At 40.2% G+C, this 24,024-nt stretch overlaps 4 protein-coding genes across 6 annotated transcripts in view; 2 read left to right on the plus strand and 2 right to left on the minus strand.

The window, feature by feature from the left end:
• The window catches only part of LOC116693371 (zinc finger protein ZFPM1-like), a 143,751-nt gene extending 133,935 nt beyond the window's left edge, over positions 1–9,816 (minus strand). For both annotated transcript variants that reach the window (XR_004332909.1, XM_032522294.1), the window contains exon 1: positions 9,232–9,816. Coding sequence is in view for 1 of the 2 variants with exons in the window: in XM_032522294.1 (XP_032378185.1) it covers positions 9,232–9,271 (40 nt within the window). In the remaining variant the exon portion in view is untranslated. The remainder of the gene's footprint in view (positions 1–9,231) is intronic.
• LOC116693433 (uncharacterized protein KIAA0513-like) overlaps positions 1–24,024 on the minus strand; it is a 453,101-nt gene that overhangs the window by 399,652 nt on the left and 29,425 nt on the right. The window lies entirely within an intron of this gene.
• LOC116693434 (uncharacterized protein KIAA0513-like) overlaps positions 1–24,024 on the plus strand; it is a 453,088-nt gene that overhangs the window by 371,469 nt on the left and 57,595 nt on the right. The gene's annotated exons all lie outside the window — the stretch shown is intronic.
• The window catches only part of LOC116693409 (carboxylesterase 5A-like), a 25,872-nt gene continuing 15,409 nt past the window's right edge, over positions 13,562–24,024 (plus strand). The window contains exons 1-10 of one of the 2 annotated variants that reach the window (XM_032522360.1): positions 13,562–13,818; positions 15,871–16,072; positions 16,499–16,637; positions 18,258–18,391; positions 18,546–18,699; positions 18,883–18,987; positions 19,713–19,814; positions 20,237–20,377; positions 20,830–20,910; positions 23,148–23,289. In XM_032522360.1, coding sequence (XP_032378251.1) covers positions 13,659–13,818; positions 15,871–16,072; positions 16,499–16,637; positions 18,258–18,391; positions 18,546–18,699; positions 18,883–18,987; positions 19,713–19,814; positions 20,237–20,377; positions 20,830–20,910; positions 23,148–23,289 — 1,360 coding nt within the window. In that variant the 5' untranslated portion in view covers positions 13,562–13,658. The remainder of the gene's footprint in view (positions 13,819–15,870; positions 16,073–16,498; positions 16,638–18,257; positions 18,392–18,545; positions 18,700–18,882; positions 18,988–19,712; positions 19,815–20,236; positions 20,378–20,829; positions 20,911–23,147; positions 23,290–24,024) is intronic. The other variant, XM_032522361.1, reaches the window with a different exon arrangement.

A 24,024-nucleotide genomic window follows, 5' to 3' on the forward strand; every position in this document is an offset into this window, starting at 1 on the left:
GATAGATAGATAGATAGATAGATAGATAGATAGATAGATAGATATAAACATCATCTGTCAAATGTTGATAAACAACCTTGCATGATGACCATCAGATGTGTCCTTAAGCCTGTTTTCATGGATGGAGAAGAAGGCTTGGATTGTTGGAGTCTTGGGTAGCACTAGTTAAACGTCCAGCGTCTGGAACAGGGAGCACGTCAGCCGTGAGTTAAGCCCTCACAAAGCTCCCTGGGAAGAGCTGGCAGAGTGGTAATTACTGCTAGAGCAAACAGTTGGACGTAGATTACGCTACTGTTAGCCAGGCTAATGTTTTTCTCGCCTCCCGCATACATGGAGTCATCAGCGCTGAGGTCAAGGGTGACACCGTTTACAACTGCGCTGAGTTGGGGAACCATAATTCACAACGAGGCCGTCCCCTGGGTAAATAGCAGGAAAGGGTAATAACTCATCCACACACCAGACACAAACGGTGTTTCCTCTATAACCCTGCCAACTTCCCCCTTTGGCGTATCTGACCATGCACATGCACACACTCTGTCAACGCTGCACGGGTAGTCACATTGCAAACACATGCATTAATGCAAGGAAGCTAAAACCTTACACTAGAGCACAAAGAAAACAAATCCACAATGTATATGTCAAGTTCAATTCATGTTTTGGTCCCATGATAAAGACATTATTGAACCATTATGGAAAGTAAATGTTCAACTTCTTCAACCTTCAAAGAAGTGAAAGCAATCTTAAGGAGGTCCAATCAGGGCTGCTTTGACAAACTACACATATGAAAACGCCTGTGTTTGAAAAGTGTTTAAAACTGTATTTTGTCCACCTCCTTGCAGATAATATGCATGCTTATGGGTGTGAATGTTTGCAGTCATATGCAACTCTCAAACCGAGCCATCTCATCGTGAGCATGAGAATTGTTGGCATCCGATACCTAATCAGTCACCATCTCGCCAGTTTAATATCTGTCAGTAGAATCAACCCAGTGTGAGTCAACCCGCTGATGCTGTCACTTTCCTCTTTTTCTTCTTCCAGCTTACTGTACGCTCTTCAAGTTTTACGCCTTTAACAGAAAAGAATATTTAAAAAAAAGAAATCACCCTGCAGATAATCATCAATGAACACCAAAATGTCCCAACATGTCTGCACTATCTTACACAGAATCTGGAATGAGTAATATGTGGTATTAATTTTAATTAAATTAATCAATGACAATGCTTGTTAGGGAGGGGAGAGAGAGACGAGGGGAGGGGAGGGGAGAAAAAGGAGGAGGATGGGGAGTTTTGAATGAGTGAGAAAAGATAGAGGGAGAAAAGAAATGCATTCACACCTATCATCTAATTATACAACAACATTAATCCCATTAGGGCTGGAACTGATTGCCAGGGTCCGGACCCCGGCTGCTCCTGCCTGGGCCTGTTGTTATTGCGGTGGAGCCTCGGCTCCTGCCTGCTCCAGCCTGATAACAACTCTAATCACACTTGGCGATCTCTATCTGCACCGGAGATCAGGCCCTGCAGCTTATCAAAAGTTCACATCAAGCTAAAAGCAGAACAAAGAAGCAGAAAAAACACAGGGGAAAGCCACCAAGGCGCTGCATGAGTCTTCTGTTTGTGTGAGAGTGTGTGCTTGGAATTTAGACGTGCTTGTGTGTTTTATTTCACTTTGGCTTACAAAGAATGAATTAATCTCTAAATTGTGCGTCCATAGAACAATCACATGACCTGGGCCTTGTCAGACTACTGATTAAAAACAAAAACACAGTAACACATTCCTTTCGGCTGCAACACACTCGACAGGAGTCATTTCAGAAATCTGAAAACACCTCTTCAAAAAGCTCTAAGTTTTATAAAAGAAAGACAAAAAGTAGATAAGGAGGAGGAGGTCAGTGTGGTGATTTCCTTGTCTGGACTCTGCAGGCGTCCCGGTTTGCTTTAAGCTGTGGGAGGCAGCTTATTATTCACGCTGACCTCTGAGCTCTAGCACTGATGTCATAGGAACCACACACACACACACACACACACACACACACACCACACCACACACACAACACACACCAACACACACACACACACCACACACACACCACACCACACACACACACAACACACACACACACACACACACACACACACACACACACACACACACACACAATCAGTAGTGTGGATCTGCAAGGCGTTATCTATCTACCATCAGCAGGCCTCCTTATCAGCCCCAAACATCTTTCACAAAAGGGGTGGGGCAGCAGCAGAGCTGGCGGGGCTGCCATTAAAAACACACCACAACACATTCATCTACCAGCTATATGTATTCCACACACTTTTCCATGTAATCACAATGTGCCCTCCATCCTCCATCTCTCCTTCCATCTGCCCAACCTCCAATCCCTCTTTCTTTCACTCTCTCTCTCTCTTACTTTCTGCGATATCAGCAGCAGCGATCGCCGCCAGGTTTTATCACGTCTCCCATCTTAACCGCCAAAATATAAGCCCAGGGATCGAGCCTCAGTGAGCTGCCAGCCGGCCTCCTATCTCCCCATCATGGAGAGAAGCCTTATCAGGCTGAGAGATCACCAACCGTTGGGGAGGATGACGCACAAAGAGACACAGACAAATATCTATCTGCTACACAAACACCCGCTTCTCCTCTTCAACTATGGGCCCACTGAAAGCACTGGACCTAATCCATTGTTGCTGGGAGGAAAAAAATTAAAAAGATATTCATGCTATGTTGGCTTAATGTGTCCATTGCGGGTGGGTGGTTTTTGTTGTTAATTGTTGCTTTTATTAAGGTTTTTACCAAAGTTATTTCAGTTTAGAGATTCAGGGGAGGGAAGCTTTGCTCCTCCAGCGCTACAGAGTAAACTACCCAAGTACATCAATTGTGGGACTGGGCCTGGGTACAAGGAAGAGTTCTGACAAAGAATAAGTCAACAACCTTATAACTTTGAACAGACATTCGATGCCAACCTTCAGTACTCCAGACAGTTTTTGATACTCAGTGGTACAGACACATTTTGGTAAATAACCAGCCCTTATCACTTGTTTGTCTTGAGGATGTACTGGAGGTTAGAGGTTCCCGCAAATGGCAGAAAGCACCTGTAGCCTTCACCTTATCATAGGGCTACCACTTTTCTAAAAAAGCCAGTGTCATAACAATCTCAATCTGTGAATGAAAAGAATGTTAGTTTTAAAACTAACATTCTTTTCATTCACAGTGCCTCCGCTGCCTCACTAAGTGACAACAGGTGACTTCAGATTAACAGAATGATTAACTGGCTGAAACATGCTTTTCTGGGCTACACAGGGGGCGTCATTTGGAGACAAATGGAGTAGCAGTTTCTTTTTATTCTTGTACAGATTTGGAGTATAACATTTGCATTTTAATTCTTCAACCAATCAGCTCACTTGACGCACATTATCACACTACCAGTAATTGAGATGTCAGTGACGTGCACATCAGCTCCTCTGCAAGTGGTTACCAATAACACCCTTCTCTATGTGGGTTTGCAAAGACGTTTACTGTACGTGTCTCTCTGCAGAAGCATAATAGGAGCTTTACGCTACCTCTTTCCCTACTGTCGAATCAAAAATACTCCCTTGCGTTACTTCTGGGATGTTTGCTGCCATGGCTATCCATTCAGACCAGCTTCCTAGTGTCCTCCATTTTGCATTAATACATTTAATAAAGCTGTAGTTTTAGACATTTCATCTGGAGTCTATTGTTGGTGGTTAGCTAGCACCTATAGTGGCTAATATTCACGGTAGAAAAATGCCTTCCAGAGGGTTCTGCGGGGGGGGGGGGGGGGGGGGGGGGGGGGGGGGGGCTTTAACTATGACACTGCTGCAGGAAGAGTTGAGTTGAGTTTGCATTTACAGCAGATGAACACCAAAACACTCTTATTTACGCAGAGCTAAGAAGAGAAGAAGAAAGGAATGACTAATTACAATAACTTTAACAACAGCTTTACCCTTGTAATGGAACTCTATCAAACTACATCAATGTGTGTTATAAATCATATTTAGAAAGGATTACTGTGATGGTGAAACTCAACCCAACAACACTGTGACCTGACTGGAATTTGTCATATCAGCGACAGAAAGCAGCATGCTCAAAACAACATGGTGGACATTAGGATTGCACGATGAGTAAAATATGCAATAAGGAAATCATCTTAAACATTCTTTTATTCAACAAATTGAACATTGAAATGAATATAAAAGCCACCTATAGAAAAGAATGACAGATACATTTAAAGTGTAGTTTTCTACTCATATTTTCCTTCAACTAACACAAAAAAATCTCTGAATCTCTCATATGTCACTGCCTTTTGTGATATGTATATTAAGACAGTTCATATCGTGATGGCAATTAAAAAAATAAAAAACAACATGTTGTGCTACCCTAGTAGACACACTGCATTAGTAAGTAATAGGAGTGGTAGTAGTAGTAACACCAGCAGCCCCCACCTCGTCTGAACCCCCACACACCCCAGTCGAACAAAGTCCTTATCACTCCTCACTCTTTTCTATCAAAATGTCTGCCAAATCACAAGAGAGTCACGGGGCTGAGAGCCTGGCTGGCCTCAACTGCAGCCGGGGCCTTGTGCACAGGGAAGCATAGTGGACCAGAAGCACTGATAGAGACAGCCACAACGCCCCTGAGAGGCACACATGTACACACTCTCTCTCTCTCTAAGTCTAGCCTGGGTTTATCAGCCTCAGGTTCTGGGATACATCTCCAGGCCTCGCTGCTGGCTTTACTGTACATAGGTGCCTGCTGGGAGTCCACAGCTGATAGGCCTCTCAATGGAAACATTTGAAAAACAAGCAAGTAACAGACTACATGGACTACTTGCAGTGGAACACCAGAGAACCTCATCAAGACAAATCCATAATGGCAACTCAGCAAATGTGCTTGATCACAAGAGATGGCGTCAATGAGTTCAGTACTATTAGGGGACAACTTACAGTAGAAAGTGAGCAGCAGACAATAACTTTAACTGCATCTAGTAGTAAGTAAGAAACCTTTATTTATATTGCACCTTTCACAGACAAGAGGGGTCACAAAGTGCTTTTCAGTAGTAGGAAGGAATGAACACCTTATGGTCATGGGCAATGAGCAACCAAGAGCATTACGTTTGTTAGTCCAGGTTAGCTAGCTAATGCTAATGATTAAACAGTTAACCCGCATTCATTAGGGGTATACTTTACATTTCTCAATGTGGTCCGATGGTGGCACTATATTATTATTATTATATTTATATGTATATAATGGCTTTCTGTGTATCCCAATCCCCAAAATAAAAAATTCATATTTTTCCTCTCACCTGCAGTGCTGGATTGTTTTGGTGCATGATACCCCGTGTTGAAGATACAGTGCCTTCTTTCATGTGTAATGAAACTAGATGACACTGGGCTTGTGGTGCTGAAGTGCCAAAAAATACATGTGCAAAACTCAACAGAAAAGTCTCTTTCCATAAATCATGACCTGGTGAGCTGTAACACTAGCTAGCTCAGGTGAGCAGTCACTGTAACAGTTACAGCTCAGCAGAGGAGGACGAGCATCTCTTACATAAGTACGCTTCCATATGCGGTGTGATGCGGTTGGCGAATGAAGTTAGGAAGAAAGAAAATAGTTCCTACATGAAACTGCTCACAACCAACCAGGTATGTGGATTATTCTGAGTAACTGGGTCATGATTTATGGAAAGAGGCATTGCTGTTGAGTTTTTAAAAATGTCCAGGCCCTTTGAGCACAACTACATCCTGTTGGAGAGAGGAGCAACATCTCTACAGCCCGTATCTCCAACACTGGGCAACTCACAATAAAACTATCTATTATCTGTTTGTGTGTTTGTGTGTTTGTGTATGTGCTGCCTGTCATTTACACTCAACAACAACTATGAAACTACTTGTTAGCTGCCTGATATTAAAGTGAGACAACCACCGAGATCATCTATGTAGAGGGGGCCCCTTCACTCTGTTAGTGTTGTTGAGCAGCAGAAGGCCCCGGCTAACTCTCTATTTTGTTCCACAGAGTGTTGCCTTCTGTGGTAGGGCAGTAAAGATACAGAAAGCTGGAAAACAACAAGCCTATTAATCAGACAACCTTTCATTTTGTAACTTGACCAACTCACAGAATTAATTTAATTAGATGCGTAGCTGGCAAAATGAAGTGACAAAAACCTCGCACCTAGCTTATTGAGACAAGGTATTGTTCATCCCCAGTTTGCAGGTACAGGTGTACTGTAACTTGCAGGAAACATAGTAGGAGTGGGGGGGAAACAAAATCAATACAGCATAGTATCTGGATATTTTTTCTGCGGCAATACTGTATTGATCCATAGACGCCAAGTATCGATCTATATATATGTGTTGGTCAGTTTGTCCCGTTTTGCAGCAATACAATTTTAAGTGAGATGAACAAACAAAGAAATGTTTCTTTTTAGATAAAACAAAGTTTCCTTTTGGGGACATCATTTGAAATTGGAAAACAAAAGGTTATAAATTGCAATATATCGCAGAATATTGCAATAGGTTTAAAATCGCAATATTGTATTGTGACATAAGTATCGTAATGATATTGTATAGTTATATAAGTATCGTGATGATATAGTATCGCAACAAGCAGGACATGAAGTTAACTTTTTTGACCAACTGTCACTTTTTACCACCTTTTTGCCTCATGAAAGGTGAAAAACAGGAATTGGGATGGGACACACAATCATACCGTTTGATAAAGTACTTACTGGACTTTAACTTATCATTGCACCTTCAACAATGTAGTTGTCCTCAATTTAGGTTGTCCTGTACGTCTCATCTGCAGTTTTTCCAGTATCCACTGTTTGTGATTGTGTGTGTGCTCCAGTCGTGGGGGGAGCTGAGCAGCCCCGCCCGCTGCAACGAGCCGACACAATGTAAACAGCAGGAACTTTCAACGTCTTCATAGTGAAAAAAACTTTACAGCGTACACGGATGTTAAAATGTATACAGGTTGGCAGGACGTCTTTCGCTGTACATTTTGTTGGAGACATTTTTGAGTCCCACGCGTCTCGTCTTCATATCAGAAAGAAGGAAATGAATTGGACCCGTTCTCACTCCCGCTTGGTCCGTGGCTGCACGTGGGACTGCTGGGACTGTCGCGAGTATTGAAAATGCTAAAGGGGGCCCCGGCGATAGGGGGCCAGTAAGCAACTGCAAAACCTGCTTACTGAAAGTTACTCGTCTGAATCAATCAATTCTCATTGGCTACCAGCCAACGTGGCAGGTAGATTGACAGTGTTACCCCCCAATTGCAAAATTCACCCACACTTGGCGGATGGGCGGGTGTTAATTTCAGGCCCTGGCTGGAAGTATTGTGATGGTATCGCATCATGACACAAGTGTCGTGGTGATATGATATCGTGAGACAAGTACTGCGATGATAGTGTATCGCGACACAAGTATTGTGATGATATACAGTGACATAAGTATAGGGATGATATTGTATCAGGATATCATATTGTGACATAAGTATTGTGATGATTTTGTATCATGACATAAATACTGTGATGATATTGTATCGTGGCATAAGTTCCATTATCGTATTTTGACATAAGTTTCGTGATATCGTATCGTGACATAAGTTTTGTGATGATATCATATTGTGAGGCCTCTGGTGATTCCCACCCTTACATCTTAGTGACATAGTAATGACATAATAGTAATGCTTCTTGCTCCCTTTGACCTTTTGATCTCAACAAAGCTCACATTTGAGGTTTGCAGTACGAAAAAAAGTTGATCACTGTATGTACCATCATCAGTTTTCAAAAATCAGTTAGGAAAACTGTCATGGATAATTCTGACTAAAATAAGACTAAAATGCTCAGACTTAGTCGACTGAAACTTGACTAGACTAAAAAGAGTTTGAACTTGACTAAAACTAATAAAAACTCAAATGACAGCTTGACACAAAGACTAAAACTAATAAAAACCGGCCAACAAAAACAACAGTGGTTTGCAGCACACAAAAAAACGTTGATCACTGCCATTGGATGTATTTATTTCTAAAATCAGACATCTAAGAGAAAATACACCACTGCCACCTGAGCAAGGATACTTAATCTGGTTATTTAGTCAGAAATGACAAATGATTATTTTCATATAGAACTGCAAGATGATACCAAACCCCAACCCTCCAGATGTTGCTTTTAGACACCCGGTTTCTAGGAACACAGTGACACAATCACTGATGACAAGATATCATTATTTGCTCAGTGAGATAACTTACCAAACAAACTGTCCTGCTGATGTCATGTTTCCATTCCAGCTCTGGCTTCCAAATAGATAGGCCACATTACATTTAGACTGAGACTCTTCATCAGCTCAGCCTATCACAACATCATTAATATGCTTCATATCAACTTTGAACATCAGTCATCAGCAATAAAGCTTCACACGTTTTATGAACAGGAAGAACTCGTCAAGGACCAGCCACTCGCCACACCAAGAAAAGGCCAGAAGATGCATTATTGAGTTACAGGGATAGATGAAAAAAAGATCCAATTGTAAGCAGCTATCAGCAGGGGAGATCGAGCAGGCGGCCTATCTGACGCCCCATCTCTGGGAAAGAGAAGTGAAAAGCCAGGGGGAAAATGCAACAGCGGCCTCGGCGCTGCCTCAGACACAAAACAAATAAAAAGATCCAATTTTAATCTTTATCTGGGCTCACATCGGATCGCTGCTTTATCTCTGTTCACATCGGCTTCTTCAGAGAGCACTGACGTTTCCCCAACAGAATTAAACAGGAAGCCAGGGCCGCCGATGGACAAAGCTTTCTTTACAGGCTAATAAATGAAAACTTGTGCTGTGTTCCTCCCCAGTCAGATAGCGAGGCTGCCCAAGTGGCGCTTAAATATCAAATACATTTCAAACCTCGGCTTTTCTGACAAAAGGTTTCAGAATATCTAAACTCAATTGAACTTGTAGGCTACTTTAAGGTTACATTTTCTGATATTACCAAATGGTCCAGGTAGTGTTTTAGGACACACTTACCCAGAAAAACGGTGTGATAAAACTACTGTGGACACAGTGTGCTGGTTTTATTCTACTTACTTTCAACTTTCTAACTTTTATAGTGAACGCATAATTCAACCGAAGCGGCTTCTTCCCTCCAAACTCCAACTTCTCACAAGAAAACGAAGTTACGCGTTACACCATGAAGCGAGAGCGGGAAGGTTCTTACGCTTTATCTGCCGGGGCTTGCTCTGCTTCCTCCGGGACATGGTGGCTCTCCTCTTCCCGCTGACTGGACGGACAGACGTAGTGGCAGAGAAGCGGTCTGGCTTCTTCTGTTTTCGGGTTCTTCTCTTGTCCCCCCCCCCCGGTTATTGGTGCGACGCGGCGCTCCGATCAGCGACCGGAGAAATCCGCATGACCCGTCTGCACTTTGAGATCTTCTGCCACGACGGCTAGCGTGGGGCTACGTGGGGCTACCTGTGGCTGGGTCTGCTTACTGCTCACTGCCCTCCTCTTTCTCTTCTTCTCCTCACCTTTCTCTCCGTTTTCCTGCTTACGTTATTCCTTTGCCGGGCGAGCCGCCTCGCGCAAGCCTTGGCGCGTCTGTCAGCAGACACAGTTGCCTGTCGTCAGAAATATTAACGCTGATAAATAATAACAGTTTTATGGAGGTCAACGAAGTGACTGCTAATGGTTTCTGTGAAGTTTCGTCTCGCCGGTCCGCCCCCTCCGTCCGCCTGTACTGTCACTGAGACAGGGAGCCACTTCCAGAGGAGCTCGGCCGCTACAGTCAACTCCGCTAACTACCGAGGAGACGACGCTTCTCTAGGACGCCCCTTACGTCTGACGTATGGCACCGCACTCATCTCCTATTGGTTCAAACTCGTCCCATGCAAAGCACGTTTTGTTTTTTTAGTCTTTCAAAATAAAATACATGTTATACTCATACTTCAACTGCAAGATCATTCAACTACATAACATAAATCAAAACATAGGTAAATCGTTTAAATATTCTCAGAAAAGTTGATTGTATATGCTGTATATACAATAATTCATTTACTTTAAATATTTATTGCGAAATATTATTTATTTTTTGTCCCATTATGATATATGCATTCTTATTAAATCCCCATTTTGTTAAAAAAAATTAGGGATATGTTGAATATGTCAAAACAGACTTTTAAAGTATATTACTATTGTTTTGTGAAACACCTTTTACCTCCAATTTTTTGTTTATGAAATGCTGTCATAAACTGTACTGTGTTTTACCTCAAATAAAGAAAAATAGCATAGTCTTCTAATGGGAGGCTAAGGGATTAGGAAGTTTGTGGCACTCATGGCATTAAAAATTTTGATTTTCATGTAATTAATCTAAACAGTGTGTCACCCTAATGGTAATTAGGTTGACACACTGTAACACCTAATGTCACCCATATGGTATTCAAAATTCTTCTTTTATCCAGTTGGAAATGCATAGTATTGTTTGTATTCTTATTTAACTGTGATAGAGACATGAGATTAGCCAGGATTTCCTTTTGAGCTGACGACAGGCTTTAGTTTCCTGTATGGAGGATTCACATTGAACAAAGGTAAAACTGGTTTTCAGGCCCTAACATCCCCAGTAGAATAGTATTTCAGTCTGATATTCTGTCATGATACTAATTGATCATTTTAATACTGTAGGTTTAACCTTGCAGGGACATGGTAAATTCATTTGCAAAAGGTATATTTAGCACCTATTTAAAAAATAATTTCCACTTTGAAAGGTCTCTTAATTACCAAAATCCATGAGGTGAAAATGTTTGAACTTTGTTTGAAGGTTTGTATACATCCATAACTTGTAATAACTGACATAACAGGAGGCATGCACTACTGAACATCTCACATTTCCGTTGCATATAGCAATAAACAACCAAGTACGTGAATTATAATTCCAGGAACCCGATTGATGCCATGAGGTTTCAGTCCATCCAGGGTTGTGTGAGAGTTGGCTTCTAACCAGTTTAATCCCCTGGTGCCACCTAGTGGCTATCTTTCATCATGACTGCACCTCGCTGTGACTTTACAGTGTTGAGGCACATCTCATGCGTTATGCTCTGTGGAATTAACAATGCAGTAACATGGAGACTTGCCATGCTGGCAGGTTTGATATTACAAGTCTGTGAATGAGAGGAGATTCCTGTATAGACAATATCCCAACCTAAAGCCTGAGTGTTTCCTTGCTGCAGTGCTCCTTTCATTGAATCTCCAAATGTGTAGAACTACACTGGAAGCTTTTTTTAAAAGTGTTCTTTTGGGCCTTTTTGGCCTCTATTTTTAAAAGACAGCTGAAGACATGAAAGGGAGGGGGGGCGACACGCATTAAAGGGTCACAGGCCGGAGTTGAACCTGCGTCTCCCACATCAAGGAGTTTACCTCGATACATGGGCGTGTGCCACCCAGGTGCCCTGAACAGCATTATTCTGCCTCAATGTATTCCTTTCCTTTGCTGTTTGATGGAAAGTAGTAAAAACCCATCATTCCAAAATCCCAATAGGTGTTCAGTTAGGTCAGGCGTGTGAAACATACAGCCTGTGGGCCAGAACTGGCCCGCCAAAGGGTCAAGTCAGGCCCACTGGATGATTTAGCAAAGAGTGAAACTTGCAGAGAACAAATTAATTCCGATTCCAAATTTACAACTTCAATCTTAAAGATTCTGAGTTTTTTCTCAGAATATTATCCCTCTCTCTACCCAAGTCCGTAACAATTTTTTTCTTCCTGCAGCGGCCTTAGAACGCTGTCGTGTCAGAAGCAACTAGCATTGGTCAACATCAAGCTGACAAGAAATAAAGTTTCTGGTCCTTCAGGAGTGGTTTACTGGTCTGGCCAACTTGAGATCAAATTAGGCGTATGTGGCCCATGAAATAAAAATAAGGGTTTTACATTTCAATTTTCTCACAGGTTTGTCCAACTCTTTTATGAAGTTACTTTCCTCTATTTTCAATTTGAAGTAGAATATTAATTCATCACTTTCCGCCCTCCTTCCTGCCTATGAATTTCACACTTCATGATAGTCACGTGAACAAGCTATAGGGTGTTTGTTGGGGACTGTCTTCAACACATTTTTTCTTATTTGGTGCTCCAGTAAGTCAAAAATAAACTACGTACTCACTTCCCGTACTTTAGTAGAAGTACAGATACAGATAAGTCCAGGCTTGGAAATGTACTTAAAGTATAAAAGTAAAAGAAGCCATGTGAATAACAACCATTGTGTATGCTAAGCTATCTGGAGCACACACACGTTACTAGAGAGCACGCTGAGGAGCGTCAGTGGACATGAAAAATACGCTTTTTATAAACTGCTGATTATTGGGACAGAAACGGGGACGGGGTTAAGAAGACTCTGACTGAGCAGCAACATATGAACTCAGTTGTGATTCTCTGAGAATTCACAGATCCAGTTTCTCTTTTTTAATATTCCCCTTAACATTTAAAGGAATCTACATGTATGTGTGTGTGCTCCAACATGGCTTCTGGAAAGAAAATGAAGGATAAAATATGAATTACTAAACAGACATTAATGAAGAAGTTCCCCAGCACATTGGCCAGGAGTTGGCCATTTACAATAATAACTCCAGTGAAATGATTTGAAAACATGTTAGTGAGGACTAGATTAGGAGTGGATTCACCCCAGGTGTGTCTGTTAAAACATGGATGGAGACAACTTCTCTCTTTTGACGCTTCATTTCAATCAAGCAACGTGCAACCTAGGTAACAGGTGAAGAACACAAACAACAGAATCTTTAGCTAACTGACTTTAAATGTGCCAGAACTATAGAGCAACACACAACGTAAGGAGAAGAAAAGTACCTTTGTTACTTCCCATCTCTGTCTAACACTGCTAAATCTTTTCTTCACAGTGAAGGAGAAAGTGCAAAAAGAATGTCATCCAGCTGTCTAAATATTGGCGACCACCCCATTAGCTAGTCGGGACAACAGCATGAGTCAGCTGAGAAATCAACGATAGTTTGCCAATTCTACTTTTTATAACACCTAACCATGTAATCTGTGTACAATGCAATAACTAACCAAAGTGAATATACTTTAAGCCTCTGAACACGCACACAGGTGTTTTCAGTTATTCTGGCTCAATACCAGTAAGGATGACAAAGGTGCCATTTGTCCTGTTCTAACAGGTGCAACGACACTAACAGTGGACTCAGGAAGATGTCAATCACTAAGTCTATCCACACCCACACAGTCCTGGAAGAGTTCCAATCAGCCACATTCCCAATAAACACCTGTGTATGTGTTCAGGCTCTTTAATGTGAGTTTTCATCTCCGAGAAAACAACATTTGAACGTATTCTAACTGTTTTGTTCCATAAAAAATCCAATCTTATTCAGTGCCTCTCAGACGGATAAGAACTTTGTGTGTCTACTACATCATCTGAAGGTAGACCAAGTATTATATCACTTTTGTATGGTTTGCAGCATTGAGCCGTAGTGGTCAAAGAGCAGGACTTTATCATTTTTGACTCAGCGGTCACAGTTCTTCCCGTGGTGCTTTGGAGGTTAAATCAATAGACCTAATACTATTCATGCTGAGCTGTGGTTGTGACATAGTGAGCTTGTTTGTGATGCGTGTGTGGGAGTTAGAGTCAGAGTTGTGTGCATGTGTGTTGGCAGGGTGGTACCAGAGGCCAGGATAGGGCAGAGGGCTTTTTCTCTGAAGGCACAGTGTAAGTCTTTTCTTCCAGCGGTCAGGATGGGAACAGTACAGTTCATTGTTTATCTCCTTCTTGTGCTGACAGCCATAGCACAGGCAACACCAGGTAAGAAAACACTTCATTTTACATTCTGATGCACCAGCCACTATGGATGACAAATATATAGGTTCATTTTACAATTTTACAATATCTTAGCAGCCCAAGGATGATTGTATTATAATATTGTCAACTTTTCAGGAGCTGCCAATCTCCAAACCTACCGAATAATCCAAGGGGGTTGGATATCACTTACAGTACATGCATGTTTCTAAGTAAGCTTTTTGAAACCAGTGGTGAAAGAAGTAGTTAGATTCTTTAGTTTGGAACATGCATAGTGAGTTGTTAGGGATTTCAAAAAGTTTACTCAGAAACATGCACGTAACAAAAAAAAACTGCACTGTCCTTCCGTATATTATTCGGTGGGTTTGGCTAACACTGCTGCAGCCAGATATTCCTGTCCTCTGTTGGATATACAAGACACAAAAACAAAACTCACAAATATAGCATATATGTAATAAGAAATGTCAATTAACTGTCAAATGGGTAGAGTGGTGAAGGAAGTTCCGTTAGCTGGCTTCTGCCACCCTCTATTGGTCATATACTATGTTGGCAGGCTAGATATCGACTTTGTAAACCCCGCCCACTCTGATTTCTCCCTGCAGCTCGGTCTCACATCTATTGAGCTTGGCTTGGTCAGGTGATAGCCAGACTAGGCTAGAAATGGAAAATGGCAAAATGCTGACAAAATAATCACAGGTTTGTGCAGAAGGCAACCCTAAACAAGCAATAACCTAAGTAAATATGAACTATAAAAAATAGTACTACTAAAATACCACTTAAAATTGCATTGTGCCTTATGCTCCTTTTTGGTCTCTCCAGTACTAGCTTAAAGCTGTAGTGCGTAGTTTCTGTCGCCCCCTTAAGGAATTCTAAGTAATGATAACAACACTGTCAGCGCATCCACATGATCACGCACACCACATACATTATTAAATGAAGTTCCCTGCTCACAACACACAGTAACATGAGCTATATTAATTATCTGATACATGGTTAAACCTCCTTGTCTCTTACTAGTGTAGCCACAGCAAAACCCACCAATCGGTCCCAAAAAGTCCGTTAGAGTAAATGCCATAAACACATTCCTCGTAAATCTTTAAACTCATTCCATGAAAAGCACAGACAAGTCTGCCTTATTGAATGATCCAAATTTTCTTTAAAACTTGCCATGTTTAGCGTATGAATGAGAAACATTGTCTCATAGCCCTTTCAGCAGACATTTTGAGTTTTCATAGTATGAAAAGGTGTTGCTAATAATAACATTAAGGACGGCTTTGTTCTATACAAGTGTCCTAGTAAGCCATGACTGGGTGGCAGTAGGCCAGCATTTTAAATGGAATTCATTTTAATAATTACACCTATGCTTTTTCTACTTTGACATGCAATTAGAAGTTAACACAGTGTATTCCACGACCGCTGCTGCTGCTGACTGTGTGAAGTAAGGATTGAGCAATGAATTCAACCAATGGTGAAAAACAAACTATTAGTTTAGCCTCCACATACAATAGTCTTACATTTCTCACCTGATAGTTACCACTCTTATTGTTTCAATTGCCTTTAACATGTTTATGTTGGTTTTATTGCTTCATCTGTTTTTGATGGGCTAAATGTGCTGCTTTTACTGTAAAGTGTTTTTTAGTACCATGTAAAGCGCTATATAAATACTTGTTATTATTATTATTATTATTACTATTATTAACTGGAAATTATATGAGAGTCCAGTACATTGTTGCACATTGCTCAGACCGCAACAGTCACTGCTGATAAAACTTCAATACATTGCATGCTTTCCAAATTCATCTACACTTATATTCACATGATTAAACAACAATAACATAACTGTGATATTAATCAAAGCTGGGCATGATGTTCACTGTGATATCTATTACCTGATTCAAGCAAGTTTAAGGTCGTCAAGATAACGTAATATAATATAACTGATGTACATACACATTAATGAAAGAAGTTATAGATTTCATTTTATTTAAAATGATCAATAATTGTAACCTTGTACAAACAATGGTATGGTTCTTATCACAAATACATGTATATCTTCAGCAGGGAGCACTGACCCTGTGGTCTGTCTGAAAAATGGCCGAATCAGAGGGCAATACGTTATGGTGAAAGGCACCGAGAGGAGGGTGAAGCAACACCTAGGAATCCCCTTTGCACGGCCCCCAGTGGGGCCCCTCCGCCTGGCTGCTCCTCAGGATGCAGAGCCCTGGGAGGGGGAGAGAGACGGCACACGTCAGCCTCCCATGTAAGACTTGGTGACTTAAAGTGGGGTTAACTGTTTATGTTTTATCATAGAATCTGTATTTGTATCATCATTCCTTTTGAATGATTACATATATATCTTATTATTATTATTATTATTATTTTTATTATTATTATATACAATCAACTTATATTTGATTGTAATACTATTTTATCATGTTTTTACCTTTTTATCTAATCTTAATTTTGTATACATGTAATACCTCGTTTGTTTTTGTCATGCCTTCATTTTAGCCAATTATTTCTTGCTTGCTTTTATTTTGAAGCACATTGAGTTTACGACTGTCGAATGAAGTGTGCTATATAAATAAACTTGACTTGCATCACTGAAGAGTACAGAACATACATAGAACATCCCCACATACTTGGCACACACTTCTTCTCTCTCTCTCTCTCTCTCTCTCTCAAGGTGTATCCAGGACCCAGAGATGGTTGTGAGTGTTGCTAGGACCATGTCAATGCAATTCAGCCCACCAGAGCTTTCAGAGGACTGTCTGTATCTGAACGTGTACTCTCCTGCTGAGGCAACAAAAGGGGACAAACTGCCAGTAGGTTAAACAAACCTAGATCGTATGTGATTGTATACAGGCGTGGACAAAGTAACAGAATTTCCTTACACTATAAATGCAATCCATTAAAACAATCCAGCATTAACATTATGAAGAGAGGGAGTAAATTGGGATGTTGCTGGACTGGTGGTCCATGTTATTTTGTCCACTCTCTGTCTCTCTGCTGAGTAAAGAGCTGCTCCCTGTAATGTCAACATGTGTTACTTACTCAAACAAAGAATCAACTGGTGTTTGATTTTTACCATTTAACCTTTGAGTTGTCTTCGGGTCAGAAATGACCTGCCACTGTGTTCAACAGAAGAGAAAAAACTCCCTGAATCAGTGTTCACAATCACAATTGTGATTGGTTTAAAGAAATGCAATCAAACCAGAGCACGTTTTTCTCCCATCCCAGAATGCTGTGTGGACTAGCCAGACCTTCCTCCGCAGTGCTGTGGAGGAAGGTCTGGCTAAGCAAGACTACACCTTAACTGACTCCTTTCAGTGCTTAAAAAGTCTCCCATTGCTTTCAGTGTAAATCTCCACTGACATTTCAATTCAATTTCAATTCAATTTTATTTATAGTATCAATTCATAACAAGAGTTATCTCAAGACACTTTACAGATAGAGTAGGTCTAGACCACACTTTAGAATTTACAAGGACCCAACAGTTCTAGTAGTTTCCTCCAGAGCAGCAACAGTGCCACAGTGGAGAGGAAAAACTTCCTTTTAGGCAGAAACCTCGGTCAGACCCAGGCTCTTGGTAGATATGCCAAGTCTCCCTTTAGTTTATTATATGCTTGATTATATGATAGATAAGTTCAGACAACTATGACATTTACAAGGGTTACATCTCTTTGTCTTTTACTGATACACCACCTGAAAGTTAGACCTTTTTCAGTACCTTGATTCCAAATGACACTTCACCTACTTTCAGTGCTTTTTGATTATTATAATCAAACTATAAGTATATTACAGTCTCATCTGTCCTTTCATATCTTATTCTCTCATTAACAGTTCAATTGCTTTAAACTCTTATTTTTTTAAGCGAGAATTTAAAATCTTTCATCCACTACACTTTAAAGGATAACTTGATCTTATTCTCCTATGTTTATGTGTCTAAGTAACTGATGGGAACAACAATCTTTAGAATTAGTTTGTTTAGCCCGCTTGGTAACTGCCAGTTACAGCAATTTCCAATTAGTTTTTTTTTTTTTTATAGGGGTTACTACCATAGTTTTTTTCAACCTGGGGCCCATGTTTGTGTCCGCTGACATCACCAATCTTGCTTAATACTGGACCAGTGTCAAAGGTTGTTTTTCCCATCTGACACTTAGACACAAAAACATTAAAATCATTTTTACCATTTTACATGTTGCTCCATTAAATTACTCTAGGGCCTCACATTTCAACCACTCACAGTGCTTTTACTACAACTAGCTACGATGCTATTAATCACATAGTTCTTAGTGTTTTATGGACACACCTTAAGGGACTCTAAGCAGTACCGTTTTGTAAACAAATATTCATCTCAGTTTTCAATTAGCCTATGCAATCTTACATCACAATGTAGGTGGCACACTACAAATGGTTGTATCTTATATTGTACCGTGTGTCAGGTGATGGTGTGGATCCATGGAGGAGGTCTGACAATGGGTGCAGCTTCTCAGTATGATGGCGCTCCATTAGCTGCTTATGAAAACATAGTGATGGTTGTTATTCAGTATCGCCTTGGCATTCTGGGGTTCCTGAGGTAAGGGATTGTGTTGCTCGTCACATTTCTGTCTAGTTTCAAGAAAGAAATTGAAAATATCTACAGTATTACATTGAGCAGTTTTTTGAAGCTTTTTTGTGAACAATTCTCTAAGAAACCTAAAAGATGTGTCTTGACTTTTCTTGTTTCAAAGCACTGGAGACGAGCATGCTCGGGGCAACTGGGGTTTCTTGGATCAGCTAGCAGCTCTGAAATGGGTGCAAGGAAACATTGAGGCCTTTGGCGGTGATCCGCAAACTGTCACAGTCGCTGGAGAGTCTGCAGGAGGCATCAGTGCATCCATACTGGTAAAGAAAACCAATCACTGGAAGAAAAGAAACACATTAGTTACATACATTTACGCATTTTTAACATGTTTAGGTGACCCAAATGTGTGAACCTCAGTGCTAGCTTATGAGTGCATTGTTAACTTATTATCATATTCATTGGTCAAGTCATTGCATATGTAATGTATCATTCTATATGAACAGACTCTGTCTCCACAAGCAAAAGGACTATTTCACAGGGCAATTTTTCAAAGTGGAGTAGCAACAATCGGGACCTACACTACAAACCATGCTTTGGAACATGCCAAGGTACTGTAATATGTAAACTGAGTAGAGTAGAATGAATTTAAAAACATATCAAACGCATGCTCATTGTTTTGAACATGTACTGTATTTGTACTGACAGAACTTAGAGGCATTAACTGGATTGCTTGGCTCTTTGGTGAATTAAGACATAGTACATGGACATATTATCACCTACCAAGATGAATCCCCCTTGGTGCCCTCATGTTCAAAATGAACTTTAAAAAAAAAACAAAGCTGCCCTTCTAGTTGAGAAAACAAGATGCTGTACACTAATGAGTGCCCTTAAAATGGAGAGCAGAAATTCTCTAGGGTGCCCTGCCAGTGGAGAAAACATGATAGTGTTCTCTAGGGTGTCCTGTCAGTGGAGAAAACATGATAGTGTTCTTTAGGGTGTCCTGCCAGTGGAGAAAACATGATAGTGTTCTCTAGGGTGCCCTGCCAGTGGAGAAAACATGATAGTGTTCTCTAGGGTGTCCTGTCAGTGGAGAAAACATGATGATGTTCTCTAGGGTGTCCTGTCAGTGGAGAAAACATGATAGTGTTCTCTAGGGTGTCCTGCCAGTGGAGAAAACATGATAGTGTTCTCTAGGGTGTCCTGCGGAGAAAAAGTGATGCATTGCCGTCATAACCTTCACATGTGTACCAGAGGAAAATAAATTAGAACTGTTTTAGCAGGATACCTTTACTTATGCCGTTGTGATTTTTATTAATCTATTCCTTATACCTAGATTGTTGCCAACCTTACTGGATGTGACTGCAGCAGCACAGAGGAACTGGTCCGGTGCATCAGGGGGAAAAGTGAAAATGAGTTAGTTGATGGAGCCAAAAAGGTACATGGTTTTGTGAAGATATGCAGGCAGATGTTATAGATGTATTTTTCTTTAGTTTCGTTGATTGTATGTTCTATTCTATCTTACATTCTATCTTGTATTTATAGTGTAGTTTAAGTTAAATTAGGAGGCCAAAATTAGCCAGAAAAGTGTTTATCTTTATGTCATATGGTGCTGGTGTGTTAAAAAACCACGGAGGGTAAAAAAACTAATAGAAACCCCACCCAACTGAATCATCATGTTGTCAACGTTCAGTTTAAATTCCAGATCAGAATTTCAAGTGTCATGGTCAACTTTTAGCCACAAGATGGCAGCCTGTGAACACACTTGGCTGGTAAACACATTAAAGGTTTGGTTACCTTCATCCACTTGGATGAAGAAGCATTGATGTTCAATAGCAGTAAGTTCTGTTTTGTGTTTAGATGAAAATTTACCTGGGAGCTGTGGTGGACGGCGAGTTTCTCACTGACACAGCACAGGAGCTTCTCAAGAGAAAAGAAATGTTGAAGATTCCAGTGCTGATGGGAATAACCAACAATGAGTTTGGATGGATCCTGCCTCAGGTCACACAGTTCTCAATTCTTTCACTCCATTATTTGGACAGAATATACTTTACCCAGCTTCTGTGACCGTTTTACTCCTTTTTAATTAAGTCCAAGGGTTTAACATGGGGGGGGGGTATCTCTGCTTTTGAGAAATATCAAAATTTTAACGTTGAACTCTTAATTTCTTCAATTTTTGTGATTTTCTTTGCAACAATTTGTGCCGGTTATGCATCAAGGTTATGATGCACATGTCTTTATGAAATTCATAGATATTAGGAATGGGATGCACTGGCCAGTTTTTATTTTTGGGGATTGGGTCTTTCAGACCAATTCTAAACAATCTGGAGAGAGTCCAATAGAAGCAATGAAGAATCTTGAACTGATTGAGTCGCACCCTCACATCGCATGACATTTCATTCTGTCCTTCTCAAATTTAACTAATTTGAAGCAATTTTTTATGTTGATCCCAGAGCTTCGCCCCTCGCGGCTGGGAACACGGTATGAACAGAACGTCTGTGCTGGCAGTGGTGAACATGTTCAATCCTACAGGGGTGAGCTCCATGGTAGCTGTTGTTCCTCGTTAATAATTTATACATAATTTATTGTATCTGTATAATTTACAGTTTATTTGTACATACATGTTACATATACTGTATTTATAGTATATATACATACCATATGTACACATATATCTAACATGTCTATATATCTAATATATATAGCTATAGATATACTCTATATATCTACTGTGGGGCTCGAAAGTTTGGGCACCCCATTATTTAAAAATTTGTATTAATGTGCTTAAAGAAGCCAAGAAAAGATGGAAAAATCTCCAAAAGGCATCAATTTACAGATTAGACATTCATATAATATGTCACAAAAAACGTTTGGGCACCCTGCAGAGTTAATACCTTGTAGCTTGGTAGAATGCTGCTCGTGTTGCATCTCTGCCGTCGGAGTTTTTTTTTTTTTTTTTAAACTGCCTGCTGCTCTAACCAGTTTTTTTGAATGACTGAAACTTTCTTGCTGTGTTTTATAAAAAAAATAAAAGGCAGTTGCGGTATAAATAAATAATATTACAAATTAAGATACACACACAAACACATTCCAACCCCCTCTCTCTCTCTCTCTCTCTCTCTCTCTCTCTCTCTCTCTCTATACACACACACACTACCGGTCAAAAGTTTGGGGTCACTTAAAAATTTCCATACCACTCCATTGTAGACAGAATAGCAGCTGATCTGAGTGGGGGGGCTGATCTTTAATGCAATATCTACATTACCCATTATCACCAACCATTCATCCAATCATCCAAAGGCACATTATGTTTACTAATCTGATATCATTTTAAAAAACTAACTAGAAAAAACACTGGCAAACCTATTTGCAGTTATGTCAGCACATAATGTAATCTGATTACTGCGCTGGTTAAAAAAACAATGCAACTGATCTCAGCTGGGATTCTGTCTATAATGGAGTGCAATGGGAATTTCTAAGTGACCCCAAACTTTGGACCGGTAGTGTATATATATATATATATATATATATATCTTACTCACTCACCTGGTCTTTCCAGATGATGATTGAGAACAATCCATGACACTGTCAGGTCTCAGCTTTCCAAAGGGGGGGGGTGCATCCTAGAAATTCTGCAGGGTTCCCAAACTTTTTTATGCACAAATTTGCACAAATGCACAAATTTTTACATGGGGTGCCCAAACTTTCAAGCCCCACTGTATATCACTACCTCTATATCTAATATATATAAATATATATATTTTTTTTTTTTACCATGACTTATTATTTTGCCCCTTTAAAATCTTACTATTAATTCAAACCAAGATGGTAGTATCAATAATAGTTTAATTTAAATTTAAAATCAACTTGACACATGCAAGTTTGTGAACACTAATTCATAAAAGTAATTCACATACAGAAAAACTGTCCAAAAAAATACAAAATATGAATTTCAGGAAAATGTTGGAATACATAAGGGATAAGGATAAGGATACTGCAAATAAACATTTCTTGAAAAAGTAAGAAAAAAGGAACTTTCTTCAGGAATAAAACACCCTGTACATGACATAAACTGATGCTATTAGCTAAAAGAGTCTTTCCAGACATGTTCTTCTAATACATGCCCAGGGGTCAGTTACCATTTTCATACTAATGTCCTATTCATAAGTATGATTTAAAATTAAGTATGTATTGGGTATTGTTCCTCCAACTGCATAGGATTTTGTGTACGCAAGAGATGCCTGAATATATAGTAGATCAGCAATATTATGTAATGTCAGTTTCTGTCGGCAACTTAAAAGAATGAGGTGCCTGCACTCCGATACGTTTATTGTGTTGCAACATTTCAACCGAACTGGGTCTTCCTCCGGCAAAAAGCTTACTGTGGGCTACACAGGCCTACTCAACGGCCCCAGAATACATTGCAGTCCTTGAGACTGTCGGAATGGCGGACTGCGAGTCACACAGTTTAAATAATTAACTGCTCAATTGACATATTATCATATTATAACATTGATAGGAAAGGTTGTCGGCAGTAAGATTTTTGCAAGCACCCTAAGTTTTAATGCTGCAACATTTTGACCAACAAGGTTGTCTTCTTCAGGCAAACACATTGATTGTAGTCATTACATCAGATATGAACAATGTTTACACTATTTGTAATTGAAGTAAAGGTCATGAATTCATCCTTCTTGTTGATGAGAAGTTGATGTAGAAAAACACCACTACCTCAGAGATACATCTAATGGTCCAACCTTCCTCCCTATTTCAGGCCTCCTTTGCAAACACCCTCATCGTTGACGAATACTTGAAAGACAATAAAACACCAGAAGAGATCAGAGACACGTTAACCGAAGTCATTGGAGACCTGCTGATGACGCTTCCTGTCGTCTCGGTGGCAGGATACCATTCAGGTCAGAAGGGGCACGGCACAGACAGAGCATCTCGACAGCTCTATTAATAAATGGAAACTAATGTTTGTGTCACACACAGAGGACTGATTGATTGAAGACCTGTGTAGAAAGACATTCTGTCAATGTTGATGCACTCTGCCTGTTCCAATTATAGATTACTTGATGCTCTTTTAATCTCATTTCAGCCAAAGGAATTAACAACTCAGAGTTCATACCATTGACTGTATATAATTGTGAACATAGCATCTGTGACGTCAGCCTTTGGTTTGGGGACTGCTGTTTTTGATGAGAGGTTGAAGATGTGGAGAATGAACCAGTGTAGTTCATGGTGGCAATGGCGCTGCGCTAACCTAAACACTAAAGAGGGGAAGTAGCCAATTTTCAACTCTTCTGAAGCGAGTCATCCGGAGGAGATTTACCAACTGTTAGACAGGGACCTCCAGGTAAAATCAGCAGACTTTAAGGTGCCGGCTAATGCAAACGTCAGCTAGCTAGCTTGATTGGCAGAACGCTGAACAAGACCTTTTTAGATGATGAAATGTTCCAATTAACACAGTGAGATGAGTCAAAGTTTAAGAAGAAAACAAGCTAATGGATGTTTAAATGCACACAGTCTCGTGAATAAACATTGCGGGCTTCTTTCAGCCACGCCCTGCTGTATTGGCAAATTTAAAATAAATGGGACCATAATTTACAAAATAAACATTGTGCTGTATTGAAGAAGAGATAAAACTA

This window comes from Etheostoma spectabile, chromosome 8, assembly GCF_008692095.1.
Source record: "Etheostoma spectabile isolate EspeVRDwgs_2016 chromosome 8, UIUC_Espe_1.0, whole genome shotgun sequence".
NCBI lineage: Eukaryota > Metazoa > Chordata > Actinopteri > Perciformes > Percidae > Etheostoma > Etheostoma spectabile.